Source organism: Peromyscus maniculatus, chromosome 4 (assembly GCF_049852395.1).
Source record: "Peromyscus maniculatus bairdii isolate BWxNUB_F1_BW_parent chromosome 4, HU_Pman_BW_mat_3.1, whole genome shotgun sequence".
Taxonomy (NCBI): domain Eukaryota; kingdom Metazoa; phylum Chordata; class Mammalia; order Rodentia; family Cricetidae; genus Peromyscus; species Peromyscus maniculatus.
This window is the reverse complement of record NC_134855.1, coordinates 117700305-117721564: the sequence shown is the minus strand read 5'-3', so window position 1 is coordinate 117721564 and position 21260 is coordinate 117700305. Positions and strand designations below refer to the sequence as shown.

General features: G+C 39.7%; 1 protein-coding gene across 1 annotated transcript in view; it reads right to left on the bottom strand.

Moving 5' to 3' along the window:
- Sptlc3 (serine palmitoyltransferase long chain base subunit 3) overlaps positions 1–21260 on the bottom strand; it is a 130776-nt gene that overhangs the window by 71898 nt on the left and 37618 nt on the right. Inside the window, exons 3-5 of the mRNA XM_006983675.3 lie at positions 20214–20368; positions 19441–19589; positions 3111–3235 (exon numbers count right to left, since the gene is read on the bottom strand). Coding sequence (XP_006983737.1) covers positions 3111–3235; positions 19441–19589; positions 20214–20368 — 429 coding nt within the window. The remainder of the gene's footprint in view (positions 1–3110; positions 3236–19440; positions 19590–20213; positions 20369–21260) is intronic.

Here is a 21260-nt window from a genome sequence, read left to right as displayed (position 1 = left end):
CCATAGGTCTAAAATTTTCTTTGAGTCCTCATAAGATACAGCGCCCCCCCCCCTCCAGCAGGAAGTAGTAAGAGATGCTACGCCCAAATTCTCAAATATACCAAGCTGGCTTTAGAGGTGGAATTGGCTCACTCCCCCTCTAAACCCAGACATATTTAAAAAAAAAATCATTAAGAGATTCTTGCGTCCCAAATCAGAAGAGCCCTCTGGTGTGGGACAGAGAAAAACCAATATTTTTATTTAAAACAGGTTGATTATAAATGCCATCTCTTTCTAAAAAGAAAAGGGGATATGATATAGATATGTAGGATATAGAGATAAGATAAAAGGGTAGATTAATGAACCTACTTTTAAAGAACAACTTGTTTAAAATGTTCTACATTGGTATAGTTTTTAGTTAATGTTTAAAATGTTTTACATTGGTATAAATTTTAGTTTATTGATACAAACTTGAAGTTAATTTTGTTATACTGTATATATATATATATATATATATATATATATATATATATATATTTCTATTCTTGTTTGAGGTATTATGTTTATGTAACTCATTTAAAATTGTAATGGATAATTAAAAATAGATTGACAATTAGTCATCTATGATAATCATATCTGTAGCCATGTTAGTTAAGTCTTCTAGGTATACATAGATATATTTCAGATAGATAGGTAATCTTCAAACACTTCATAGACCTAGAGAATATGGCATTTAAATAACTTAGAATTCTGTTGACATGAGACACAGTTGCTCCTGGCTGCACCAATTTGATCCTGAGAGAATGTTGGGCTTCTAAGACATTTCCATTTGGAAGTTTGTCTTTTTGGCACAAAATGGCCTCCTGGGCAAAGAACTGCCCTTGCCTTGATGGCTGACAGTACAAATGCAATGCTGTCCTTTCTGGACAAGCGGGACACAAGGAAAGCGACCACTGTACTCTGCCAAGACAGGGTAAGATGGTCTTTCAGAATTCCTGCTTCTGAAAATGGTCTGTCAGATACTCTAGGCCTATAGCCAATTTGAATGCACCAACAATGCTGAGAAACATTAGGTGACTGTCCAGGCTGCCAGCTGTCTTGGTCTACTCTTGCAAGATTCTCCAAAGTTGCTTGTATCCATCTACCATTTCTCAGGTACCATTATGTTCCTTCTCAGTTCTTTGATGTGGTTAAAGACTAGATAGTTGTAATTTCCTCAGTTATGATAAAAGATAAGTTAGTTATAAAACCTTAAACTCACAAATATAAGATAGATAGGACATCTTCTTTAATATTGTAACTGTAATTCTTGCTTGATAATTGTTTTGTTATATGCAATTTTACTATGTTAAAGTTAAAACCTTCCTTTTTAAAAAAAGAAAAAAAAGGGGAAGTGGTGTGGATATCACTTTATATAAATAAAACACTGATGGCCAGTGACCAGGCAGGAAGTATAGGTGGGACAAGGAGAGAGGAGAATTGGGGAAACAGGAAGAAGGGGGGAGAGACACTGTAGTCACTGCCAGGATAAGCAGCATGTAAAGACGCCGGTAAGCCACCAGCCATGTGGCAAGGTATAGATTTATAGAAATGGGTTAATTTTTTTTTTTTTTGATTTTTCGAAACAGGGTTTCTCTGTGTAGCTTTGCGCCTCTCCTGGGACTCACTTGGTAGCCCAGGCTGGCCTCGAACTCACAGAGATCCACCTGGCTCTGCCTCCCAAGTGCTGGGATTAAAGGCATGCACCACCACCGCCCGCCCGAAATGGGTTAATTTAAGATATAAGAACAGTTAGCAAGAAGCCTGCCACGGCCATACAGTTAATAAGTAATATAAGTGTCTGAGTGATTATTTTATGTGTGGATTGTGGGACTGCGGGGCTTGGTGGAACCTAGAGAGAAGCTCTCCAGCAACAGTCATTACATTTTTTAAAAGCATGAATATGATTATCACATGTGCTTACTTAGAATGAGGTAGCCAGCTTCTCATTTTTTTCTCAGGAACATCCTTAAGCATTCTGGCATGATTTCCAATATGAGGTACTTTATGATTTGGCATGTGCCTTCATTGTTGGTCTCTTCTTGGATCATGAGCCCATGTTCTAGTTATTCACACTCTATGCTTTGCACATGCAGTCCCTTCTTTATTGTTCTAAGAAACAATGTGCTAACGTATCAATGTTCTGTAGATGTAACCAATCGTCTTTTTAAAATAAGAAACACAGAGCCAATGTAAAAGAGAAAGCCGAGAGGTCAGAGCTCAGAGATAAAATCTTACCTCCTGCAGTGCTCCTAGCTTCCCCGAGAGAGAGCTACTTCCTGTTTGTCTGTGTTTAAATAGTCTTTCTATTCTGCCTTCTCATTGGTTGTAAACCCAACCACATGACTGCCTCATCACTGCCTGTAAGTACCGCCCTCCAGGTCTTAAAGGCGTATGTCTCCAATACTGGCTGTATCCCTGAACACACAGAAATATATCTAGCTCTTCTAACCACCACACTCTTGCTATGGCTCTAATAGCTCTGACCCCAGGGCAACTTTATTTATTAACATAAAATTAAAATCACATTTCAGTACAATAAAATATCACCATAATGTTCTGTTCTCATAGTTCTAGTACAGGCATTGCAAGCTATCTCAGGAAGAGCCGTCAGCTCATTTGTCCTGTAGTACCCATTCAATTTTATTGAGTATATTGTTTCTCCACTGTAATTTAAACACTTACATTTACAAGGCATATGTCTTGTTCATCCTTTTATATCCTGTGTGTGGCTTCATGCCATAACATGTAGACTCTCAATAATTGGTCAACTAAATGAATGAACGAATGAATAACATAGAAACTTTTTTGGTCTAAAGTAATGCTTAGTAAGTATTTGCTACTTGACAACTGTAGATGAAAGTCCTTAAAACTTAGGCTTTTCTAAGCTACTATTGAAGTTGACATTTGATACACATTTAATCTGGCAATTCAGTAACTGGGATCATCACAATGACTATGTTGATATGTTTATCCAAAGATTTTGATGTTAAGAAAATGACCTTTTTGGCAACACTTCTGATAGAGGACTTGCCTGAAAGTGTAATTCTTATGAATAACACAGCAGAAGACACCTGACAACAAATGCTTACCTTTCCAACAAATATAGGGATATTCATTGAGTTGGTTGCGAATCCCATTCCAAAGATCATCACTGCTTCTACATTCAAGAACTTAGCCATGAGCTCCTCCAGCTCTTTATGTTTATCCAAGGTACCTAAATAGAAGTTCACATGAGGAGTGATTCTTGCTTTTCAATGAGCCCAAGTTTAAAAAATTTCACTAAGCATACATCAACAAAAACCTGTAGCATAGCAAGAATCTTTGTCATAGTCCCAATATAGAAACAACTCAAAAGCCCATTTGTTATAAAATGAATGCATTAATTTTGGAAATACAGTTGAATGTAACCTAATGAAAGACAAAAATACTTCCTCAAACAATGGTATGGACACATTTTATGAAAGAAGCTGGACTCTTTTGAGTATAGGTTGGGAGTCCATTTGTATAAAGTTTGCAAATCTATAGCACTTGGATGTTAGGAAAGTGATAGTTTTCTTTTCTTTTTTTTTTTTTTTGGATCATAACAAGGATTTTGGGGTTCTCTGAATGGTCTATATTTGGATGCTGTTGGATACACAGGTATATTTGCTTTGTAAAATCCATTGAGCTATATACTTATGGCTCCTTCAATATGCATTTTACAGTGCAATGGAACTTATAAAACACACTACAATTCCTATATCCCACAATTAATGGTTACAACCCTTGTAGAGATTTCATTCACCTAAATGCACACAGATCCCACAACTTTTATAGCTACCAATGGTAATAGGTGAATTTATCAAATCTTGGAATGTGGTAGATACTCTGACAAGCCTGCTATCTAAATGATTTCATTTAATCTTAGGCTTCCAATAGTGCAGATAATATTACTTTATCAATAAGATGTAGTGGGTAGCCATTTTAGCTTTGATTTGGAAATTTTAACCACCATTGAGGCTTATGTAACTGTCACGCCTACAAGGCGGGGCCAAGGGAGGCGCCGGGAGACCCAAGATCTGGATGGACCAGCGGACCAGCGCACTCTCTCTGTTCCTGGACCCTAGACGGTGAAGGGCAGAGGCCGTTTCTTTGATGGAGCAGCTGTTCCTTTCTGAACTGTAGGAACCAGGGTGGCTGGCACCTCTCTTGGCCCCGCCTTGTAGGCGTGACAGTTACGGAAGCCTCAATGGGGGTTGGAATTTCCAGATCAAAGCTGGAATGGCTACCACTACAATAAGAAAACTTAGCGGGGCGGTGTTGGCGCACGCCTTTAATCCCAGCACTCGGGAGGCAGAGGCGGCCGGATCTCTGTGAGTTCGAGGCCAGCCTGGGCTACCAAGTGGGTTCCAGGAAAGGCGCAAAGCTACACAGAGAAACCCTGTCTCGAAAAACCAAAAAAAAAAAAAAAAAAAAAAAAGAAAGAAAACTAAAGTTTAACGACATCTTAGAAAACTCAACAAAGATAATTTAACCTAACTCTAAATCTATGTTTAATTCTCATGACCTTTCCCCGTCTCTTCCTCCTCATCTCCCTCTTCCTCTTCATCCTCATTTTCCCACCACCTTCTCTCTTCTTTCTCTTAATCTTCTTTGACATGGTCTGATTATATAGCCCTGGCTGTCTTCAAATTAGTGAGCCTTCTACTTCAACTCCCTGAGTGTGAGGATGACAGGCATGCATCACCATGCCCAGCTTGTAACCTTTCATATCCTTGTTAACTGCTCTTTTCTTAAATATTATAATCATATTGCTTCTTACTCGTAGCAAAGGTAAATACTTCCTGAATTTTGTTTTTAATCACTTCACCTTCTAGATCTATAGTACCCAGCACCATAACTACTAGCTATGTTGTTAGTGGAATTGAAGAACTGAGTTCTAAATTATATTTACATTTTATTAATTTTATTTCAACCTTAAAATTAAAGTACTAAAATACATTTCTTACTAAACACAGTGTCAACATTTTAATAAGATTTCATTTGACTCCAGTTATGGAAAATTTATTGTGCACACTGAGATGTAATATGAGTGAAAAAAAATACCAAGAGATTTTGTATTGATTATATGTTTAAGTAGAAATATGGCTATTAGGAAACAAAAATGACAGCTCTTGCATATATTTTTACTTGGCATTTTTCCTAGATAATAGATTATGTTTGCATGATAAACAATTTTATCCACTGAGCTGTCTCTCCAGTGTGATAATTTAAACTCTTAATTGCCCCAGCAAACCTTGAGTAAGAATGACTGTACTGTGTGTTGCTTCTGGCAACTCAGGGAATAAATTATAAATTCAGGTTTGAGAACAAAACACACAAGTGGTGAGATGTAACTTGTACACACAGCATTGTAAGAGCTGCTGTTGAGATTTAAGAGAGAGCAGTATTATTACAATGTTTAGGATCATTATAAACCTTCAGTGTAACAATCAGTATACATTACTATTCAGGCTGGAATATCAAGACACTATTCTCACTAGTAAGTTAGCGCCCTTGTTATGACAAAATGGTTAAAGGTACAATTTTAGCAAGTATTAGATGGTCAGTTCAAAGATTTAATTCTTACTATTTTTGTATTCAATATTAAGGAGGGTAGTTGGAGAACAATTGTTGTCCTTTATAAGAAATCACAGTATTACACATAAATGAATTGGTGGCCTTCTCAAACATGAATTCACTTAATCCCAGAGTTGAAGCAGCATACAGTACAGTCCTTCTTACTCAAGGTTCAGTGGAACAGTTAAAAGTTAGACTGTCATACTGCAGACATGGCTTGGATGATAAAAGTATTTATTATTCAAACTTAATGATCTGAGTGAATATCCCAGAACTCAATGAAAATAGAGAGCCAACTCCACAACTCCCTGGACTTAAACACACACACACACACACACACACACACACACACACACACACACACACACACAAACACACACCAATAATAAAATTTACAAAAAGGTTGAAATTTTGATATAAAATTTTGTATCATCAAATATGTTACACAACAGAAAGAGTAAATGAACTTTGAAGATGAAAATGTGAGCACATGATCATTTGTTGGATTCATTTTTATTTAGAAGACGCTGCCTTTCAAAGGGGATTATCCCAGGAGTAGTCAATCAAAAGTTAGGAGACTGGATTCTGGCCCCAGATCTGCCATTAACAGCTGAGTGGTCTCTGGCTACTGTCCCTGAAAGTTGGTCAAGAGATTGGAAGATATGGCTCTCCTAACATTGCACATGTGCTTTTTTCCATATAGAATGGTCTCCCGTCAGAGTAGCAGCTCCCACTCACCTTCCCATATCCACCCAACATGTGAGCCATTCTCTGCCACCCTCCTCAGCTGCCCAAGGAAAACTAGTTTGGAGATGACATAATCTTTATCTCATGATGATTAGTATTTCTATAAATTGACTCAAGAAGTTGGAAAAATATCTATTACAAGAGGAGTCCACAGGGTGCAGACAGGCATATGACAACTATGATTTCCATAGATGCCAACAACATGAGAATGTCCTTTTGAGCAAAAACTGTGGTATTGTAGTGGATGTGTTGTCATGATGAACAGAATGCTTCTCCTGATGCTGACATTCAGTATGTAACTAGAGAGTTGTATGGAGTCTTTTTATGGAGAATGAAGACAAGAATGAACTAAGAGCATGGGATGAAATTAGGAAGATCAAAGATCTATGCAGAGCCAAAGCAAAAAGGTAACTAGGCAGCAAATATCAATATTTAGAGAAGCTGCTTAAAGACAGACGGTACCTAAATTAGTCAACTCACTAACTTTCCTCATAAATTGTTCCTGCCCAGATGATCAAATGAATAACTCTGTCACAACCAAATCACCCAGGTGTATGTGAACAGATACTTAAGATAAATCTCCACCTCTGTTCTTTCTAAACCTGTTCTATCCCACCTGTTTAGTTACAAGAGTTGAATCACTGCTGTATTCTAGGATGGCGTGGGATGTGCTGCTAGGCAAACAGACAGCCAAGCAACTGTGGGATGTGCATGTGCCAAAGACTGTCTTGAGATGTTGCCCAATATAAGTGATTCTTTATAGGTTAATAAAAACATGGCTTTTTTGAATGAATTAAGTGCTGGTTTCTTATTATTCTTAAAAATGAAGGACGACTCCAGAGGGCACTAGAAAATTGATGCGCTTCCTTTTTACAGACACCCAGCTGTGCCTCAATCCAGTAAAGATGTTAAGTTGCAGCTGGTGGTCCAACTACTTGGAAGGTTTTAGAAACAACATTCAATAGTGTGTCTTTGGTATAGAAATCCTGTCTTTTGTAAATCTTGATAGAGTGTAACTATAGTCCTAGTTGAAGGAACAAACAAATGCACAATCATTTCTATTTGGCTAGTGTCGGTGCCTCTACAGATTGCTGTGTTATGTAGCTATTGACTCCTGTTATTACTTTGATGCTTTATTTATCCAGCAGGATACTAAAATTTGCTCTGTGAATAAAAGAATAAATACAAACTGGATATATCTTCTTGCCAGCTCACTAAGTGATAGTTTCAGATGCCAAACACTGAGTTCATTGCCATAAGCTAAGTGAATAAAAAGTAGATTCAGGATAAATTATCAACATTCTGGGCATGGACTACATGCTTCTGTTGGCTTTTCAGTGATACTGACTGGCTGGCCCCTCAGTCAAAATGTAGAGATGACTGGCTTTCATACTGACATACTAACACTGATTGATAGCAATGAGTATGGGTATAACTGAGAAGTCCATTTCACAGTTATCAATTATTCCTCTGGCTCCCATGTGAGGCTATTTCCCTAACTGTGACTAGTCACATTTGGTTCATAATAGCCTGTTTGCAGACTGTTTCTAGACTTGGCCTCAGCACAGGGTGTATTTACCGTGAAAACCTGCCAGCTCTCCCTATCTGTCTGTTCCAATGGTGCTGTGCTTTCAGTTCACATCTGTGCCACTCTGTGTGCACTGAGGATTCTGGCATTCAAGCCAGCATCAGTCCTTGTGCCTGAAGGAATCTAGCTTTAGGCATCCCACAGAAGTCTGTGGGTACCCTGTTCTTTTATTTTCATTTTATGGGGTTATTTTGCCTCTTGACTGACTTTACTTTTTGTTAAGCATTCAGAGAAAGACGAGAACCTAGATCCCTTGCCTGGCTCTCGCATTCAGAGACAACAGCAAAAGCCACTTGTATCTGCACACCCACTCAGGACGTCATTTCAAACCAAACACTCACCACATCTTGTTAAATTAAAGCAGGGGTAGATAATTAGAGTATGATGCAAGTGAAGTCTAAGAGAAGCATGGTTGTGCAACTGTGACAAATTTTCATGGCAAATGATACTGATGAGAGAAGAACCATGAAATTGACAAAATGATGTGTCTCCACTTCATGTTCTCATTCTTTTATTTCTCTTTTTCACTTTTTCATTCTTTGAAAACTTCGTACGTAAGTACTGTCTTGACAGAATTTTCTCCCCTCTCTTTCTTCCCTCCACGTCTTTCAAGGTTCCCCTTTATTTCTTCTCAACTTCATGGCCTCTTATTCTTTAGTTATTATTGTTTTACACACACACACACACACACACACACACACACACACACATTTATATACACAACTTGCTGAGTTTATTTGATGTCGTTTGTATGTATATGTATTTTGGGACTGGATAACCCAGGGAAGACTGATCTCCCCTTCTTCTAACCATTAGATGCCTGTAGATCATTATCTAGGGATGGAGCCTTAAGAGATTTTCCCCTTCTTGTTAGAATGTCAGTTGGTATTGCCTATTTCTCAGGTTTTATTTAAGCAACCACATTGTTGAGAGTTCATGAATTCAGTTGTCTGTCATATATAGAAGACACTATCTTGCAGAAGATTACTTTTTGTAATTTTATATATAATCATGGCATTTTAATATACATATAGACAGTGAAATATCAAACAAATTAATATGCTCATTGGCTCATGTAGTAACTCCTGTGTTGTGTGTGTGTGTGTGTGTGTGTGTGTGTGTGTGTGTGTGTGTGTATGTGCAGGGCCTCTAGAATACATTTATTAAACAAGAAATTCAAATTATGGGGTTATGGATATATCACAGTTGGTAAAATATGTGTGTTGCATGCAGAGGGCTGTGGATTCAATCCTCAGTGCTGGTTACAAAAAAAAAAAAAAAAGAGGAACAAAACTGTAGCATCCGGGGACATAGTGCTGGGTGAGACCACTGATGTTTCTCCTTCCCAGCAGTGTGCTCAGCCACTCCCAGCACTATGAAAGCTAGCCAGCAGGGAATGAGTTTTCTTGACAGTCAAGGTTGATTTCTCTATGTCCTGAATCCCATACTAAGTGATGTCTTCAGCAATGGGGTCGTACCATTTAGTTTTGATGGGTGACTAAAAACAAATGGCAATATATTGTATTGTTCTAGGTACTTTGAGGGCCTCCCTGACTAATAACTCACAGGGAGAAATCCCCTAGCTAGGACTAAGACTTCCATTTAATAATTCATGTCTTCTGGGAGCAGCACGGTCCACCATGCAGAATAGATCTATTTTGATTTTTTTAAAAACATACTATATTTAAAAAGTTAACTTATAAATCAATAGGTTTTCATCAAGTTTCCCTGTAGTTTTTGTTGACTTACCTCCTAATTCTTTGTTCTCTGTTATCTCCCAATCCTCATACTCATGAGTATTTCCCACTTTCCTTTCATGTCACCTGTGTTCTACTATCAAGATGCAGGTTTCTGTATAGTTTTTTTTTTTTTCATATACTTTCATTTCAGTTAAGCCTTTCCCATCCTCTTATTTTCTTACTCTCACTTTCATGTTTGAATCTTTCTGTCTCTGGGATTCTATTTTCATTTTACCCACATTTTACTTTGTTCCCTTCCTTAATGACCAGCCCCCAAGGTTCCATATCTAATGATCTGGTTTACACATGTATTCCAAATTAAGTATACAAAGGAAATATTTAAATCTGGCTTCCACATATGAGAGATAACATGTAATGATTGTTTTTCTGAGACTGGGTTACTTTACTCAGAATAATTTTTTCCAGTTCCATCCATTTACCTGAAAATTTTATGAATTTGTTTTCTTTCTATCCAAGTGAAATTCTATTATCTATGCACTCTACATTTAATTATCTATTTTTCAGTTATTAGACATAAGTTAATTCCACTATTGTAAATAGAGGAACAGTGAACATGGGTCTACAAGTATCTCTGTAGTAAGATATAACGCACTTTGGTATATGCCTGAGTGGTGAGTTTGGTTGTATGGTAGTTTGATTTCTAGTCTTCTGAGAAACTCCAGACTGATATCCAAAGTAGCTGCACTAGTTTACACTTTCACCAAGAGTCCTTCACCACATCCATGCCAATATTCATTGTCATTTGTATTCCTGATGATGGCTATTCTGACTCAAGTAGACACAAAGCTGGGAAGGAGATGGGTAGAGGGTACTAGAAGGAGTTAGAGGCAGTGGTGGGTGAAACTTTATTTATGGATACCAGAATTATAATTCATATACTTCTCCTGTGTCACAAATTCTTATTCTTGCTTTTGTCAGAAGGATAAATCTGGAAACATTACCCTTAACTTCATAAGTACAGACTAGAGAGCCCCTGGATTACTTAGTGACCCTGAAATGAGTAGGCCTCTGGTTTTAGCTGTGGGAAATAGGGCATAGTACAATGTACTTTTCAGTGTTACCTAGGAGAATTGTTCTTAGTTTTGAATTCCCAACATATGGACTCTAGCAGTACTGAGTGACAAGTAATTATAACTAGGCCTGGACTGTGTGTTTTATCTTCTGGAGTGGGGAGGAGGAAGATGTTTACCTGTGAATTATCAATGTCTGAGAATCTCCAGGATAGTCATCCCAGGTATCCCTTTTGGGGCATGTACTATACTGTTATAAAATTATTGGCATATTACATTGACATATTATACTTGCTTGGTTCTTTTGAACCTACAGGGTCAATTTCTATACTTTTGGAGATATCTGTGCTTGTTGAAATCTGGCTTAGGTGTAATTCCTAATGCTGTCAGAGAAAGGGCAATTACCTTGTCATAACTCTGTTAGGTCTCAGGAAATTGCCAAAAGGCTTTCAGAAACCAAGATATATTTTCCCTTTTCTACTCCCAAGCAAATCCTCTGAGAGTGCCGTTCTCCTTACAAGGACCCTTACAGAAAAATAAAGATGCTTGAGAGTAATGCAATGGCATTTTATTAATCAGCGTTTACAATAATTTGGTTTGAAAGGAACTGGCACCATTTATGAACAAGTGGTTTCCTATATAAGTAAAATAATTGGAGTGGGGATCTTTGTAACTTATATAATGAAACCAATTGTTTATGCATGTTTATGGCATTGATTTGCATAAAGTGTGTTCATTTTAAAAAATCTTTTGTGGTAGTAGATCTTGTGCATGCTAGAAAAGTACTCTACCACCAAAATCACTTAAAATAACTAAGATCTCTACTTTATAGAAAGTCCTGAGAAACTACTCATTCCCAGAGAAACTTGAACAGTTTAAGTTTTACTTATTTAAAATGTTTTAATACAGACATCTTGCTATTCCAAGCTGGCTTTTTCTTCTGAAGCTTGAAATAACGAAACTATACATTTCCTGTATTTAGCTTCAATTTATTTGGCAAAAAACATAGAATTATTCAATAACTAAAGTTCACATACAAGGACTAGTCCAGAAGCCATGTTACAGGGGCAGGATAGAGCATTTACATACTAGTGGTTAAGGGGGATCTTCTTAAACTGGACAGAGAGAGATTTCAGCACAGTTGTGCATTGCTAGTAATGTTAGCATCACAGCTGAAACTTAGATGTGGAAATATGTTCCTAGTACATCCTTTTGTGTGTGTGTGGAGTCCTAAGTCAATAAGATATGTTCCTTTTGATGACTTGAAAAATGAAAACATTGATGGCTGCACTCTCAAAGCTGCAATAATAGTTGAAGGAACATTCCCAAGTGGGCATGTGTTTAAACTAAGCAGGTGTATTTTCTCTCTCTTTTTTTTTTTTCCTTTTCAAGAGCAGACAAATCACTAAGTTGAGATGAGCTCTTGTTGGCATAAGTATTGCCCTGTGGCCTTCCACGCATTTTCTTAGATGTGAACTTGTGAGTAAGAGCACTATTAGGTCATTGTGAATATTAGCGTGTGACTATTAGCACTATTGAGTGGCACTACAACAGCACATAGGGTTTGGGGGTTATGTGTAAATGATGTGCTTCTACTGTACATCCAGTCATCACCTTTGTGTGTGCAGGGGAAGAAAGATGAGAAACCATACATTTTTGTAGAGCTGATGTAGGAAATGAAGAGAAGTGAAATAAATGCTTTTTCATGACTTCTCCCAATTTAACCTTTCCTTGGTTTCAAGATATGGAGAGCAGCATGTGTCAGGATATGTTCAATGATCAAAACTAACTCACTTCATTGATTTTCTGGGTGTCTCTTAGCTACTTGCCATTTTCCACTGACAGATATTTTCTGCCAGGCATATATGTTTATCCTCCACAAAGTAAAATACCACTATACTTTGAGAAAGTCAGCCATGCTCTCTAGTTTCTGGTAGTCCTTGGAGTGTGGTCCCTAGGACAGCAGTGTCCAAATCAGTTTGAACTCACTAGAAATGCAAAATATGTCTTTTCCTTCTAGGAGGCAAATCTGTTGTTACTTAATTTGCAACATTAAACATTTTCTTAAGGCTATGAAACATATTTTCCAATCCAGTTACCTGAAAATCTTTTAGATGAATGGCTCTCAGAACAATGATATTTTGAATGAAGAGATAGTTTTCTTTAAGGATATGACTCCTAGTATGCTGACCACATTCCAATGGATGGATCAACACCCGGGAGTATACAGACAGCACAAATGCTGTCAGTGGTTAAGTACAGATAAAAGAGGACAGGAAGCTGGGGAGCTAGGGGGTAGGCATATAACTGGGAGGAGCTAAGGAGAGGAGATGAATGTGATCAAAATTCTCAGAGAATTAATAAAACAGTTTAAAATGTAATAAAATTTAAATATATTATTTTAAAAGTTATTTGCTTTAATTTGAGTTATCTGTTGCACATATCTGAATAATTACACTTAAAAAAGTCTATGAAATCTCTGATGGTGTAGTCATCTACCACCTCTAGATAACTGTATTTTTTTTTTTAAAGCTCATCTGTCCAATTGTGAGGAGCTAACTGTCCAAAACCCATGATTGGGTTTCATTTGGCACACGAGAAGGGGGAAATGTGAGACCAAAATGAGCCATCTTAGAAATAAGACTAAAATGCTTTCACCCTAAAATTAAGGCCTAAGATTTCTCCTTTTGGGAATAGGCCATTAGTTACTGAAACCAGTCAGTTCAGATTCCAGAAACCAGGAAGTGTAAAAGTACAGAGTCACAAGATAGTCACGAGGTAATGCCTGCCAGACTATGGAATGTCCTCTCCCTGGTTTCCAGGGTAACTGACCACAGAAATGCTCCCACCTGAGGGCAGCCAATGAGAAATGGTGGTGGGCAACCACTCCCTTAGAAGTAATTTCTAGAAGTCCCTAGAAGCGAGCCAATCAGAATTGTATCCATACTAGCACCCCTAAATGATGTAACCTTGTGACTTTTCCCTTTAAAAACTGAGCTTGCAGACAGGTGGGCACTTCCTCCAGCCTCCACTGCGTTGGATGTATTGGACGAAGTCCCTTCCTAGGCTTGTATTGCTTTTGGATATCCAGAATTAAACCTTGCTTTTGCATTCCGGCATGCTCGTCTTTGGTGGTCTCTCTGGGGGTCACGATCTGGGCACAACAATTGGGGGCTCTCCGGGATCCCCAGAGACCCCCTGCCGGGACCCCTAAGAGCTCCGGAGGTTCATCTGCACCGATCAGTAAGAGCGCTCCATTTTCTTGTCTTTGCTTTCCTTTTACTTTCATTTTCTTATCCGAAGCCGGCAGTTGAATCTGACAGGCTCACCTTGGCGGACGCGCCTGTAAGGTGACCCTGGAGGAGTTGGAAGACGTTTCAACCCCTCATCAGGACGCGGGGGTCCTCACAGGTCCCCCCATCATAGGATGCCCGAGAGGGGTCCGTCTGTTAGGATGCCCGTGAGGGGTCTGTCTGGGGATCGGGAGACTCTGTTGAATTGTCCCTGTCCCATCCATAGGTCTTTGGCATTATTGAGGCTCCCTCTCCGGACTCTCGTCTGCCTGGACAATCTGTAGGGCCCTTGTTCTTCCTTTTTGTCTGCCTATCTTGTTCGTCAGTGTTATTTGTTATACCTTCATAAATGTATAAATGTGTGAGAACTGTGGCCACATGTGTGAGTGTTTTATGCCTGAGCTTGTGTATGCATTGGGACTTGTGGGCCGGATTGCCAGCCGAAGGGATGGAGACCCCTTTGGTGGTTGAACTGGCACAGACTAACCTAACATTGCCTCCTTGCTCTCTCTGACCAGAGCACAGGCAGCAGGCAGCAGAAAGCTTGCAATGAATCTGGCAGGCAGCGGCTGCACAGCTGCTACTTCGGGGACCCAGGGCGCCGCTGAGAGGGCTAGGTGGCCCGTGAGCATCACGGGGCCTAGATGCAGCGGGTTCGGGGCCCCAGCTCACTCAAAAAGCTGTGGAGTAGAGGCTTGGCTGCATGGGAACTAGGCATGGCTTTGTGCTAGAGCAGGCTGTGAGCACTGTGGGGCCCAGATATGGTCGGCAGGTTCTGGCTGGGCTCCTGTGTAGACATGGGGCAGAGCTGGCGGGAGCCAGCAGGAGCCTCAAGGAGCTCAGTGTGGGGCCTGGTGGAGAACTAACTGCCCCTACAGGGTCACAGCTGAGGAGTGGCCTACGGGTCTGTGGGCCCAGCCAGGGCATGGAGTCACTTTCAGTCTGTCATTCTCGTGTTCTTGAAAATCTGAGGTTAACAGCAATCTTTTGTCTCCATGGTGCACACTTTCCCCGTTTTCTTCCATGCTGTTGGGTGGGGCTCCCAAGACCTGCCCTTAGGCTAAAACCTGATCAAGGTCTGGCTCCAAGAATGGAATGTCACCAACAGTTTCTAGTCTGAGGTACAGTGCTGATGCAAATTGAGAGTTATTTTTGTTATCGTATATGCATGTATTTCTGTTCTTGTTTAAAATATTGTAACTTTACAATATATTCTAGAGTACTGAGGGAAATCACAAGAAAGACTTTGGTAAGAGTTTCTGTTTTAAAGGAAAAGAAAAAAGTGAAATTTGTCTAGTGTAAATGTCTGAGGGATCAAAGGAATGGACCAAGGATACATGGAAGGTTGTAGAAGGTCAGAGGGGATGTGATGTAAACTGTTTGTTATGGTTTCTTATACCTGCAAATACTGAATTTGAAAGTTAATTCTTATTTGTTTTCATCTTAAGAATGCCTCATGATTCTGCAAACTGCTTATGTGTGTATGTATACAGGTATGTGACTTGAAAATGTAAGCAAGCTTTAACTGTATGTATGTGTGTAACTTTGATCCAACTGTGTGTATGTGTGCAAGTAATTATTGTTTAGAAAAATGAGCTTTAAACAGCAACCACGTGGCTCCCTCCATCTTGGCTCATGACCTCATGGGCAGCCATGTGGCTGGCAGCCATCTTTTACTAAGGTTATAAAGATGTACTCGGGTTAACACCTAATACTTATGTCTTTACCAAGTGTTCAACAGCAAGTTTCTAGAGAATTTAAATAGATGGCAACATATGTTTATTTGATTAATATTAAAACTGCAGATCAATGCTTTTATTCACAGGAATATACCTTGCTCTGGAAGCCAAACTTTGCAACATAAAGGAATCATAGGAAACAGCTGAGGTTTGCAAATGTATGGCAGGACTAGAGTTCCAAAAAGAGTCTAGTTGCAGTGGTGGAAGACATTTGAGAGATCTCAGTCTTTTAAGAACAGTTTTTATAGTTAAAAACCAATGGCTTAAAAAAATGTTTCTCCTTCTATTGATGTTTTGTTTTGGTTTCTTTACTGAACCTGTATTTGATGCTAGAAGAGCTTCAACTTAAAAGCATTGTTTTTAGGCTACTTTTGTAGACTGAGAACATAAATAGTCAGTCATAAGTAATCAAGTTTTTTTAATTGTAGTCAGGGTAAGTAAGTACTGATGTAAGTTTACTCATTTACTCAGTCTCTTGCATATGTTTTTAGGGTTGAGCTTGAAACAAGTAATTAGAAACAAAGTTTGTCTATTCAGATATGCCTAGACAGCCCTCATACTTCAGAGATCTGCAGAATATGGCATTTAAATGTTGATCTAAAAGCTTACTATATCAGACAGGCTTTCAGATCCTAGCAGTGACCCAAGGTCTCCAAAGAAGATTACATATGAGGCACCACAACATCTCTGCCTGAAATATGACAACGCTGACCACAGGGCAAGATGCCCCAATGCAACGCCTGCCTCCAGGACCCAGCCCAGACTGTGGACAAGCAGTAGGACACTGGAATTGATTGCACCCTTTTGCATGATCAAGGTCAGTCTTCCATGTCCCTATTCCACAGGAAAAATACTCTGCCTTATGGACCTGATGGCAGAAGAAGATTGATGCTGTTCTGACTGGTGCCTCCAACACTATGGAGACCTGGGTAGGGATTTGTCCCTGTAATTTATAGGATTGGAAGCTTCTTGGTCTGCACTCAGATATAGTTTATCCTTCTCAGATCTCTGACAGTACTGATGGCTGGGCTAGCTCTAACTTTGTCAGCATGGCAGCATCAACCAGATCCTCGTGCAAGGCTATAGCTATCTTGTTAGCTCACTTTTAGGAAAATGTTCTAAGTCATAAAGGTTCAGATATGAGTCTAAAATGAGATATGTTTCAGATTACTCTCCTGTTCTATGGTTCAGAGCTTAACATTTAGGAGCCCTGATGAGCTGGTAGAGCAATGACTACTTACTATTCAGTCACAAGCTCAACATTTTGGATGTCTAAATGTAAACCTAAAAGTGCTTCTCATCAGGTCAAAAATCTCTGTTCAATTTATACCTGGCTTTCTGGACAGAAGGAAAATGCACAAGCTTTTAACCCAAATCTGTAGTTCTTGTTGGGACTCAAAGGTATGAGTCCACTTCTGCTGTTTTACAGATACCCATTACCTGCTTTGTCTACAATATGGATTTCAGTAAAGTAATACTAATGTATCTAAAACTTTTATGTCATTTTGTAAGTAGGCCTCAAAGGATCAAAAGAGTCATAAAAACCTAGACCAACTTCACAGAGGTCAAAAGGACCCCAGATAAGTATTCCTAAAGATGGTATTTTTCCTCTCTCCTGGTCTTGGGACTACTGCTTTTCCCATTACTAAGGGTATGGACCTAAGAATTCCAAATAAGTTCATAAATTTTAACTTCTGTTCCTAGCTCAAATTTGTCTCAACAGATTTCTACTCAGCTGGCAGTCACCTCCAGGTTTCAGTTGCTGACTCCACTGCTCCAGACGACTGTGAGCTCCAGACTTGCTAAAAGCTGACATGGATCAGCCCAGCTAACATGGTTCTTCCCTGTCCCTATGGGGTCAGGCAGCTACATGCTTCTGACAAATGCCCCCTTGCCCAGTCTTTGACTAGCTTTTCAGCCTTCTGTGGGCCCCTGACAGCGGCGTCCCAATGCCAGCTCGAAGCAGTTCCAGAAGAGAATACATCACCCATGTTCCCTGTTCAGAAAAGGCTGAAATGCTGAGTCAAATGAAACTCCCTGGCATAGAGACAAGATGGCTAACTATACATGGCCATTATTAGTGAGGGATACTTAGGAGCTAACTGTCCAAAACCCATGATTGGGTTTCATTTGGCACACGAGAAGGGGGAAATGTGAGACCAAAATGAGCCATCTTAGAAATAAGACTAAAATGCTTTCACCCTAAAATTAAGGCCTAAGATTTCTCCTTTTGGGAATAGGCCATTAGTTACTGAAACCAGTCAGTTCAGATTCCAGAAACCAGGAAGTGTAAAAGTACAGAGTCACAAGATAGTCACGAGGTAATGCCTGCCAGACTATGGAATGTCCTCTCCCTGGTTTCCAGGGTAACTGACCACAGAAATGCTCCCACCTGAGGGCAGCCAATGAGAAATGGTGGTGGGCAACCACTCCCTTAGAAGTAATTTCTAGAAGTCCCTAGAAGCGAGCCAATCAGAATTGTATCCATACTAGCACCCCTAAATGATGTAACCTTGTGACTTTTCCCTTTAAAAACTGAGCTTGCAGACAGGTGGGCACTTCCTCCAGCCTCCACTGCGTTGGATGTATTGGACGAAGTCCCTTCCTAGGCTTGTATTGCTTTTGGATATCCAGAATTAAACCTTGCTTTTGCATTCCGGCATGCTCGTCTTTGGTGGTCTCTCTGGGGGTCACGATCTGGGCACAACAATATGTAGTACCTTGAATCTTATAGATTGTCCAGAGTCTGGGGAGACACTATGTCTGGCATGGTGTATCTGAGGGAAAAAAAAATCTACATACACTATGCTCTTATGTCTGTTAACTTTATTCCTCTAAGACAAAATTTTATTTATTCAGCTACAGCTCTGTCAGGCATTTAGGGCAGGAATAAATCTAGATGCACCAAGCTCCTTGTCCGTCTACTATATTTCTCTAGGATGAAGTCTTGTCTGTTATAGATAGCTTCAGTTCTGTCCTGATGCTCAGTTCTTCTTTGTTCCCTCATTTACTGTCCTCTCATAGCCTGCTAACCATTAAGCTCTTATGCTTCCAGCCTCATCTTCGTCCTCTGTTTCTTCACCCTCCGTCTTTACTTCTCTATTCCTGGCTCAGATGAACTCTACAAGAGTTCTGTCTTAACCATCTACGAAAGTCTTCTCCCTGGTCATGCCATTCCGGTTCTGTCTGTCTCTACAGAAAACACCTGTTTCTCTTTCTCTGCCTCCTCAGGAATGTTGCTCCATGCTACCTACCACCTTGATATGTAAAAACCTCTTTTGTTCTCAGTCAATGGCTCTGGAGAGCCACTAGGTCTCAAGGCAAGGGGATAGTTTGAGTTTCATTAGCACAAGAAACAAAGCTATGAGTCCCCAGCCAGCTTGTCTCCTAGGCTCAGTCGGGGAGTTAGTTACCTAGAAATTCAGCAGGTCTGAGGAGTTGAACTATTTGCCAAATGGTCTTGAAATATTTAGGCATGCAAAAATTTCATAACAGAAAACAGCTGAAATTATAAAAGCTGGATAACATCAAATATTCATAATAAATGGCTTGCCTTTTGACAGACCCTTGGCTGGTCAAAGTATAGCTTTACTACACACCTGTATCTCTAGAATATATTCTTGTGGCTTGCCACAGAATCTGAGACTCAACAGGACAGAATTCCAAATTAATCAATGTACTTACCCATTTCGTGTCTGGTGCTGGCCACACCTACACCATACTCTTCTAAAGCATCCTTTACTGTCTTCATGGACTCGTCATATTTGCTTGCAAGCCCAAGGTAGTTGTAGGAGCCCATGTTGATGACATCTTTGAGAACTCTTCCAGTATACCTTGTAGGAAGATAAGCAAGTGAACACACAGTGCTATCTCATTTGATATTCTACTGCCTCAAAGACTTCAGTTTGTCCAAGCCTCACATTGTCTTTTCCATTTTAACTTGTGCTGTTCTTGGCATAGTGTTCTTTTTTTATTAGAGGACTATAGCCTGATAGTGAAGTGAGGCACAAGGTTAGTGAAAGGATCTGGTGCCCACTGCATTACCAGGCACTGGTTTTCCCTCATTGATTTTATGACATCCAAGTTCTGGCCGAAAGTGTTTACTAAACCTTCTACAGGAAAAAAAAAAAAAAAAAAAAAAAAAAAAAAAAAAAAAAAAAGGCCCCGGTCATCACTGAGTCCATCATTGAGAAAGCAAGAAGGTACAATTTGACAAAAAAGTTGACAAAGCCTCATCTGGTTGGCTCTCTGTGCTGTGTACCTGCTGACTCAGGTTAAAAAAAAAAAGGCTCCTTGACAACTTGATCACTTTTCTTCCACCACACCATTGCAAAAAGGATAAGCAGGTGAAGATGAGCCTCATCCACACCTTAGGTTTTTCAGATCTGTAACTGGTGACCTTGCTAGAATTTCCCTGAGTAAACACCCATCAGACCCCCTGCAGTTGGCTGCTTCACCTGAATGTCCAGTTATAGTCATCGGACACTTTCTCCCTTATGTCCAAGTAGGGCCCTGGGGCACTGCAGACCGTCTGATTCCAGCTGTCTCTGATTCTCATGTAAAGGTTCCTCTTATAAAAATTCTCAAAGTCCTGATAAAGCGGCACAAAATCCTGTCATGACAGAAGTGGAGGCAGAAGGTTAGCTTTGCTCTTTCTTTCTTTTCTTTCTTTCTTTTTTTTTTTAAAAAAAAGTCTTATTTTCAGTTGAAATCTAAGAGAAGTGAAAGAACCTGGTTAATTCATAAAGCGATCTTCTGTTGGGCAAGGACAGGTGGATTGGAGAGCGGATGGAGCTCACATAACTGTGGGTCCTCCATGCTTAAAGAACCAGCCCCTAATTGGAGTGGAAATAAATGTGGGCTCCGTGGCACATGGCTGTAATTTCAGATTTTTAGGAGGCCAGGTTAGGAAGACTGCAAATTCAAAGCCTGCCTAGGTTACAGAGTATATTCAAAACCATTCTCAACAACTGAATGAATCTCTGCTAGAAAAGAAGTAGAATCAAATGGCTAGTGAGACGTCTCTGTGGTAGGCTTTATAGAGAAGGTCCTAGACTCAATCATTGGTGGTGCTAGGTAAAAACGGATAACAAAGATGCTAGCTCAATTCAAGAGAAAATGGCAGACAAGGAGTTTCTTTACTGCCCATTAAAAGGGGTTATTCCAGTTGCAGGTTTGGGATGTATTGATACTCCAGCAGTTCAGTTGGAAAAAATAGTTGCGATATTAGTATTGGTTTTTTAATCTAAATACCCTCCTGCATGGTGCTTTCGGAAAAGCAGGTGGATGAGAATTGTGGTCGGAATCTTCACTAATCATGAGGAACTTGATAGTGATTTGAGGAAAGAATTTGAAGTGCCTGTCCGCAAAGAGCTGTGACAGGCTGAGGGCCAAGAACTGAGCTGACAAGGTTTGGGAGGGACCAGGCCCCTCTCGTAAGAGAAGTAACAGCTTATGTTTCTGTACAAAATGTCACCCATGAATGTAAAGGTATGCAATGAGCT